The sequence below is a fragment of the Rhamphochromis longiceps genome, linkage group LG16 (genome assembly GCF_057381845.1).
Source record: "Rhamphochromis longiceps isolate RC_006_pf linkage group LG16, R_longiceps_female_GT1.1, whole genome shotgun sequence".
Taxonomy (NCBI): domain Eukaryota; kingdom Metazoa; phylum Chordata; class Actinopteri; order Cichliformes; family Cichlidae; genus Rhamphochromis; species Rhamphochromis longiceps.
Genome location: NC_140572.1, coordinates 33844652 through 33854087, shown reverse-complemented (window position 1 = coordinate 33854087; position 9436 = coordinate 33844652). Strand labels below are relative to the sequence as shown.

The window sequence follows — 9436 nt, the reverse complement described above, 5'->3', positions numbered from 1 at the left end:
CCGGCAGGTAGGAGTGAAATGATAGGCCTCCCCAGAGACACGGCACAGAGGACACACTGTTTCCCAAAGCGAATGCATTCACTGGAATGCAATATGGGGCAGCAGGTAACTCTCAGTTCACCGCATACCTTTATCGAAAACTTTCAAATGCCAGGAAAGCCCCCACCTGCCATCTGACACTTTGGTGGGAATTCAGAAATAGGGGAGTTTGAGAGCAGCACCTGACAGGCATCGAAATGAAATGAGGATTCATTTCTTAAGGAAGGAGCAGTCCAGCATATTACTGGTGTCAGACTGGCTACTAACACAACCTTGTTTCGCATTTTAAAAAGTACTTATGAAAGTCCTATAGACAAGTCTGGATTCACAGAAAAATGTACTGATTTAAATGCAGAAGGAAAATCTGAATGAAAACATGCTAAATGTCAAATCCAACACTGAAATTTCATTTTAATTCAGTTTAATTGTCACACCTTTAATCTAACTCTAAGAGGAATAAAAAAGCCAGAAAAGGGCTGAGATTTTCAGCCTTCCTTGACTTAACCAGTTAACATGAAAACAACAGCAGCACTGACCGTGAAGAGCATCGGCACAGCATCAGCAACCAACATCCAGTTAAAGCCTTCTTTAAAACAGCAGTTAATTCATAAGTTAACATAACTCTGATCAAACCAAATAATGGGAAACTTTAAAGGAAAATATGAGACAAAAATACAAACCAGAGGGGAAAAAAAAAAAAAAACAATAACTACTGTAGCAAGTGGGCTTTGTGATATTCCTTACACATTCCTTATGTCAGCCACTGGTTTGTGGACTCTCCAAAAAAATAAAATAAAATAAATCAAGTTGTATATTTTAACCATCAATCTTGTTCATTTTTTTCCCTGTTTTGACTGAGAAACTGGAGACATTGTGCAGGTCAGCACAGTAAGAACTCTGCCACCAAAAAATACCCCACTTTTTCATGCAGTTTACAAATGAACATCATGCTCACAATCATGCTGTTGTAAATTAGACTTTAAACTAGAGAGTAAGACCATTACTCTCTAGCAATGGGATAATGAGATCATAAATCAATTAACAAGCAGGATGTTTTTTTCAATAGACGTTTTATACGTTACACTTTTTACTACAGCCAGCCTGCTGGGTTATTCAGAAAACGCTGGTTTCATCCCTTCATCATTTATTAGCTAGTCAACATAACACAGAGGGAGACTTTTGTCCACAAGATCTGTTTAGAAGAAGTAAAATACATCTGTGAGGTAAAAATCTGAAACAGTTTCTTGTGGCTGCCTCCCTTCTTTCACCAATGACCTCCCACTTTCCTCTGTCATTCAACAGATTGGTGGTTTCAGCCCTGCATGGCTACTGTGCAGATCTCCAGATGTGCACGACTCCACGGCTGGCCTCCTCAACTCCTACCACATCCTACAGTTTAGGCTGTGAACTGGCAGGAACTTGCCAGAGATGGGCTTTATGGTCAAAAGTACCCACTAAATTCTTAGTCAGCAGCATTGTACATAGGGACCACCTAATAAAAATTGGTTCATGCCCCAACCTCACGAGTACTAATGGTCTGAGCTTAAGAAAACACCTTTGCCAATCCTAAATTATATCCAAACCTACTTGGATCCTGTCTGAAAAAGTTACTCACCCCCCGAGGTTATGCCACAGGACAATGATCTCAAACACACCAGCAAGTCCACCTCTGAATGGCTCAAAAGATTTTGGAGTGGCCTCAATCCAACCGAGATGCTGTGGGATGACCTTAAACAAGCCGTTCATGTTCAAAAACTCTCCCGATTGACTGAATTAAAACAATTCTGCAAAGAACACTGAGCCAAATTTCCATCACAGAGATGAGAGAGACTCACTGCTAGCTGTCACAGTTCTGCCAGCGTTGGGACAACCAGTTAAAAGAAACAAAGCTCGAGGTTTAATTTATATGAGCAATATGTTTTCCTTCTGAATGCAGAACTGATCAGTAATTTAAGAAATGGTCAAGATCAATTCTTATTCTGCTTTGAACTAACTGTTCCGGTTATCTGGGCCTACACAACCAAACCAGAGTTCCTTTCTGTATAGAACTGCAAGGCAAAGCTGCTCTGAGGGCAGGAGCTAAAACAAACTGTTCACTGCCTGCCTGGGCAGCCAAAGTACACAGCAGCACCAGCAAGATATTTCTCCAGGATGTTGGTGGACCTAACAGAAGCCAGACAGTGGATTCTGGGCATTTATAAAACAGGTAAGCAGACTCTAAAGGCAGCGCTAAGCCAAAAAGAAAAGAAAAGAAAAAAGGAAAAAAAAGAAAAAGAAAAAGAAAAAAAAAAAGAGCATGAACCCAGCTGTTCCCATTCAGCACTAGTCATCAGAAATACATTAATTTATATTTAAACACCCCAATCTTAGCAGTGCTCAGCCTTTGGCAACATGTATCAACTTTCATGCTAACAAAGCATACTTTGTTTACATGCAAATGTGCAGGCTGTATGTACCCAATGTATGTTGTTGTTGTTTTTTTAAACACCAATTGTGCATGGAATTCATTTACAGAGCAACTTTATTTTGATTCCAGTGCAAAGTATTTAAATTGCCTCTTTGGCCATCTACCACTGCAATGCTCAATTTACTGCCAGCTTATCTGGTGTGCATGGCACGTGCCACCAAACAATAACCCACTTGACAAAGCAGCATACATAGCAATAGACCTTGCAATGGAGTCATGTTTCTCTCCACGTGATGAATCCACTCTTAATATACCCACATGGCTTGGTCTGCTAAGTATCTCTTAGGGTGTGCCCTGGCTGGCTTCACAAAAAGCATATTTTAAAAGGCAGGGCAATTACAAGGACAAAATAGCCTACAAATAGATGTGGATTTCCTCCAGTTTAAGCTGAGGTGTAGACACTTGTGCAAGTTAACTGACCATTGTGCAGTCTGTTTTATGAACACATGGAGCCAAAGGAGAGGAAGAAACTAAAGAAAGGAAATAAGAGAAAGACATTTAGGACACTCAACTACAGTAATATATGTTCAGTTCTCTCAGCTTTTCTCAATATCAGAAGCTCTTCAAGAGTTAAAAAACAAATAAAGCAAGATAATGTTTTGCTGTAGAGCTACTTTTTTTTTTTTTTTTTTTTTTAAACACATCAGCTGCTCACCACTTGTCACCAGGAATTCAATTGGCTATTCTGAGCTGGAGGCAGCTTGCCAAAGTTTTATATGATGCGGTTACTTTAGCACTTGCTTCTGGGAGTCAGTCAAACTGAAAGGGTTGGTGCTAGCTTGGATCAGCAGGAGGAAAGCTCTGCCATGATTGGTCATTCAGCTGTTAGACAGCTCTTGATATCTAGCCTTACCGGACAATAACTTTTTACAGTTTGCTCCATAGACTATATGCAGGCACCCTTTGGTTTCTGAACACCATGTTTTTCTCTTTGCCTATAGTATTTTGACCACCAACATGTTGTATATTTTGGAGACAAAAGCTTAGCTATCATGCTGGATTTACAGTTGTGTGAAAAAGTGTTTGCCCCCCTTTCTGAGTTCCTATTTTTTGTATGTTTATCACACTTAAATGTTTGAGATCATCAAAGAAATTTAAATATTAGACAAAAATAACACGAATAAACACAAAATACAATTTATAAATGAAGGTGTAGGCCACTCCAGAGTCTTCATTTTGTTTTTCTTAAGCCATTCAGAAGTGGACTTGCTGGTGTGTTTTGGATCATTGCCCTTTTGCAGAACCCAGGTGCACGTTTGAGGTCACAAACAGATGGCCGGACATTGTCCTTCAGGATGTTTTTGGTAGAGAACAGAATTCATGGTCTATTTACCACAGCAAGTCTTCCACTTCCTGAGGCAGCAAAACAGACCATCACACTACCACCACCATGTTTTACTGTTGGTTTGACGTTCCTTTTCTGAAATGCTGTGTTACCTTTACACCAGATATAATTGGACACACGCTTTCCAAAAAGTTCAACTTTTGTCTCGTCAGTTTCCCAAAACTCTTGTGGATCATCAAGATGTTTTCTAGCAAAGCAAAATGTTTATGTTGCTTCAGCTCAGCAGTGGTTTTCGTCTTGGAACTTTGCCATGCAGGCCATTTTTGCCCAGTCTCCTTCTTATGTTGGAGTCATGAACAATGACCTTAACCGAGGCAAGTGAGGGCTGCAGTTATTTGGATGTTGTTCTGGGGTTAAAAGTAGAGCTTTTTTCCCAATAAGTTGAATACCTACCATGACTACTCCCTTTCAGTCAAATCTCACCAATAGTCTAGAAGGAGTAGCAATTCTTGCAGATCTTAGACTTCCACTGAATAAGCTCATCGGTCCTTTGATTGAATGAGCTAAAGAAATCACAGTTTATGTTGTTTTTGATGGATCCCTCTGCCAATCATCTGTCGGTGCATGTGTTCCCACTGTATCACAGCACCTCGCAGCAAAACAATCTCAGGTCCCCCTCATCTAGATCAAAGTCTTGATTTTATATTTTGTTCGATCGTTATCGCTCTTCAAAGTTCGGTGCCTTGAGCTTCCCTGAGCACTGCTGACAGGTGTAGCCAAAACTATCTTCTTCATAAGGAAAACAAACCACAAGCATCACACGTAAAGTAATCTGTGTGCACCTGAGTACACCACCAACGCACACATAGACATGAAAAGGAAAACAAATGGTATGCAAAAAACCCTCTGGGAAGCAAAGGTTTTCAACACAAAGGTCGACAACTTTTAGTCCAGTTTACAGCTTAAAATGCTTGTTAACCAAGTTTCTCTTTAACACTCAAGCTAAACTAACTAGGGAACAGCAGGATTTCACACATGGACAATTTTAGAGCTTCTTCTTCACCGCTCCTTCAAGCGACTGCTGATTGTTTACACTCAGCATGATTGACACTTGGCTACCTCATTTGAGTGACTATTTTAAACGCTTTGGCACTACTTCATTACTGGAGCCACAGCTCTGCTGGCAGAGTCAGGGCATTCATTTCCCACAGCTCTTAGTGTGCCCACAGCCCTAAACGCCTCAGTGCCAGCTGCTTGTGTGCACCACTGGCAGCTCAGCACATCCAGGAAAAGTCACCCGAGATGCTCTAAAAATGTGTCTGTAGTGTTACCTCCAAGCAGCACAGGATTACACTGGTTAATATAAAGTATGTGTCTGTGCTATGGTGGGCAATAGATGCCTATTATTTAAGAGATTAAAGGATTTTCCTTCCACAGTACTGATGCACATGGTGTCATCTGGTGATTCCCCACCAGGGCGGCAGTTGCAGCATGTTAGATGGAAAGATTGTTGAATAGTCTGAATTTAAAAAAGAAATCAAAAAGCACAAATAAGTGTTTGACAGAAGAATGCCACATGCACTTAACTACAAGGCATAGGTTACAACACAGTGGCAACTTTGGGACACCCTCGCAGGAATTTGCAGTTAGCCTGTGCCTCTTTCTTTTCAGTTTAATTCAGGTGTTTTTCCAAGATTTCCAAAATAAGATAAGATAAGATAACCTTTATTAGTCCCACACGTGGGGAAATTTGTGATCCCACTTCTCTCTTCTTCCTTGTTTTGAAAGAATGAAAATAAATGGAAATAACAGACTTGATGAAGCACTGTTAAAAAAGAAAAAAAAGTAAAAATTACGACAAAGAACATTTCATTGTCCGTTACTGAGAGAGTCCTGAAAAAGTCACACAGATATTTGCACCTGCACACGAAACATCTGCTTTCACTTCGAAGTGTGGTTAGTAAACACGCAGCAGAGCAAACATGGAGCTGGAGGACCTAATCAGCCACTTCTACTTAAAGCTAGTTGGCTTTAAACAGCACTCAATGTTGGGGAACCTACATCTAAATGCTTAATTTGAGCAAAAGTGTGTAGAAATACACACGTCAAATCCAGTCTGGCCCCAAAACCCTCTCAGATACTCAGGAAACGCCACACAACAGCAAATATGAGATGAGCGGAATTATTCACTTTGTTAGAAGCCAAAACAAAATGAAACAGCATTCATGGAAATTAAGTTCAGGTTTGTAAACTTTCATGACATTTTAGAAAAGCACATAAGATACCTTAGCAATAAAAACCAAGAAGAAAGAAAGTAATGATAACGACTGCGAACATATTAGACATATTGTAAAAGCCGAAACGGAACTGGGCCAAAGCTGGTGCACTGGACATAATCAAAATATATACATTTAAAGTAGAAAAACTCGCACCATCATTTAAACAGAGGCTTCTCAGACAGTGGGAGGCTCTAAGGACCAGAGTGGAAAGAAATCTAAGTTGGTTGTTTTTCCAGCGAAACTGGAACTGCTTCTTACCATCAATGGCACCTAGCAAAGCCTTAAATGACCCTTTGAACATCTCACTCAGCCAGCAGGCCCTGCAGAAGCAGAATACCTCCACGCAACGTTATTTGTTCCTTTTAATTGATTTTCTCAATAAACTTAAAATTTTGTCTCCACTCTATGGATCCAGGACATCATACAATTCATGTTGAGACCCGACACATGAGCCACAACAAAGGTTTTAGAAACACAGGCTGATGTAAACAGTTGCCAGCAGCGCTTCGGGAGGTCGAGAAAGAAGCAGTGTGTATCATACCGGCACAAGCATGCATTTATCCACACATCTGCAGGCTGCACAGGGGTATAAGAATGTGCATCACAATGTGATCACAAGAGAGCACAGAGGTCTTGATTTGCCAGATTCTGATTGCAGAAACGCAAAATTTATGAACAAATACAAAGAAAGAGGGAAAAGACTGTTAAATAACTCCCACCCTTGGAGCAGGAAGCACCTTTTGAGCTTATCTGTAGGGCTACAGGTTAGAAATATCTGATCACAGCAGAAAAAGATTAGAAAAGGGAAGAAAATGCAAATAAAGAGGCTGACACGGGCATGTGATCTTGAAAGTAACTAAAATGTATCATAAGTGCAAAAGCTGTATCAGATTATTTTCATCACGCTAAAAGTATGATAAGTTAGACTCAAGATTAACTTCACACATACAGTAGTTTATGAATGACCTTAAAAAATTCCTCTGAGAATGATCAGGTACAAAGACTGGACTGAAAAAAGAGTCACAGCCAGTGTCCAAAGAAAAACTTTGAAAACCCTTCAGAAAGCCTAGAAGAAATGATGGGTGGCTTATGACTTTTGCACAGCACTATAGCTCATTCTAAGCAGAGAGCCTAAAACCATATTAACTTTTGGGGGGTCAGACTTTGGAAAACTTCCTGATTACCTCTAAATTACACCAAACCAACCGGAGGCTGTTCGCAGCTGCAGTTTGGCATCGGGACTGATCTTCAAAGAGAGCCTACAGCTCAAAGTTGATTTTCCTGTCAGAGAGGTGCTGAGAGGTGGGTAGTTTATCTTCTCAGAGCGGCTGAAAGACTGGCTCAAACATATCTAAAAGTGTTGATGTGGCACAGGTCACAGCCACGCTAACTTGTGATTTAAACTTGACCCTTTACTGAGCTACTCTGAAGGCTCCACCACCGCAGACACAGCAGCGGAGGGTAAGAGAAAGAAAATGTAAATTATTTCCATGACATCACCACAGGTAGCTCCTTTGATGCGTGTTTTTGTCATGGACTGAACTTGGACTTTTCAGAGTTGCCCTTGGCATCCATTGTAGTGAATGGTTTACCTCATTTCCTCCCAGGAGCAGTGTTTGAATGCCTAATGTCAACGCAGGAATTAGACGCACACTAAACCTGGATTGATGCTCGTGAACAGGCTGTTTCTTGTTCATTTAACGAGCACTGGATATATCCTGCTCTCACTGGGTGACTTATTGCTGGAGAGAATCTGATGTTGCCTGCAATCGACTTTAGCAAGCGGAACCAAAGGTCGATAAGTCTTATCTGATGTCCTACATAAAGAAAGTCATCTGGCTTATGTACTACACACACATACACACACGCGTAAGCAAATAAACAAACCGAGCCTGCAGCGAAAACAACCTGAACAAACACGCAGGCAAGCCCTGTCTGTTCTTTTGCTAAAATTGGACGCCCACTCGTGTCTGCGCACATTGGCCACCCGCGCGTTTCCCCCCTTCTGGCAACTTCTCCTTACCTTCTTCGGGCTTCCTTTCTTCTTCTCCTCCCCATGGTGGTAAACAGGCATTTGCAGAAAGTCCTCTTCACAGCAGATGAAGCTCACCGAGCATCCCATCCGAGCAAAGCCAGAGCGCACACGTCCAAACCCATTCAAAGACTCCCAGCACTCGGTGCCCTTGTTCTCTCACGCCACTGCTGCAGCTGTAGGCGCACTAATTACTGCTTCATTCCGCTTAAACGCATCGTGAATCGGCGCAGTCTGTGCGGCATCACTGTGCGCTGTTTGGGGCGCGGAGAAGTTTCCAGGAGTTTGTCGCACTTGTTTTCGCCCGCACGCGCAGACTGAGCGCTTCCCACTGCAGACTGTGGAGGACGAACAGGTAGCCTGCAGCCTTAAACACTGAAGGTGTTCCTCCCTCCCTCTCTCGCTCTCTCTCTTCACTTCATTTATTCGGACAGTACACACTAGCTGTGTTACATTACTGTAAAGACTGAAACACGTCCATTTCTGTCCTAACAGGTACAATCCACACCAATGCTCTCCCTCCGCCTTCCCCGGGGTAATTATCTGACCTCCAGGTAAACATGTGCAGGGGTGTGTCCAGAGATTGGCGGCATCAGGTGGTACAGGCCCAAACTTATTCCACTGCTTTTTTTTTGTTTCTTTTAATGAGTTCCAGTGTTTGACATATTCTTTAATGTGTATTTAAAAAGGGATGACGCTGCATCCTGTGACAGGTGAACACACCTGCCAGGACATGTTTTAGTATTATACTGGCATGCAGCTTGTTTTACACTATAGATTTAAAGCATGCATATTATTTAATAATACAAGTTGCACATCCTTCTTACACAATGTCAGTCTTACTTTAACTGTTTCACTTAACTTCAATTATACTTTCCTTGTTTTGTTTTTTTATCACTGTTGTAAATACATAAATTCCTGCACTATCTCATAGTATGAGGTCCTGTGTGTGGCACTTTTATTTTAACCTTGTTGTTTATTGTTGTGTATTGTAGACTGTTCTATTTTTACTCTTTATCATGCTACTGTAACACAAAACTTTCCCCTGTGGGATCAAAGTATCTAACTTACTATCTATTATACTACAACTGCAGAATAACAATATTGATAAGACAGTGTGTCAGCTGTTATAAAGTCTCAGTAACGCCTCCTGAGGCTGGTTATGTTGGAAAATTTGACCAGACTGACAAAAACTAAGGATGTTTCCTGTTTATTTTCATTTGTACTTTTAAGGAAGTTTAAATTTAAAGAAAAGTTTCACACATACTTTTAAGTTCTGTTTTAGTTCACTGTAATAAGATAGTACCACACCCCCTGAAATATAATTACCTGGT

At 41.1% G+C, this 9436-nt stretch overlaps 1 protein-coding gene across 9 annotated transcripts in view; it reads right to left on the bottom strand.

Moving 5' to 3' along the window:
• Positions 1-8502, bottom strand: part of tns1b (tensin 1b) — a 203217-nt gene extending 194715 nt beyond the window's left edge. For 4 of the 9 annotated variants that reach the window (XM_085385302.1, XM_085385303.1, XM_085385299.1 and 1 more), the window contains exon 1: positions 8094-8499. In XM_085385302.1, the coding sequence (XP_085241428.1) occupies positions 8094-8192 (99 nt within the window). In that variant the 5' untranslated portion in view covers positions 8193-8499. Of the gene's footprint in view, positions 1-8093 lie in introns of all 9 variants that reach the window. The other 5 variants (XM_085385300.1, XM_085385298.1, XM_085385307.1 and 2 more) reach the window with 4 other exon arrangements.
• Between the last annotated feature and the right edge of the window lie 934 nt (positions 8503-9436).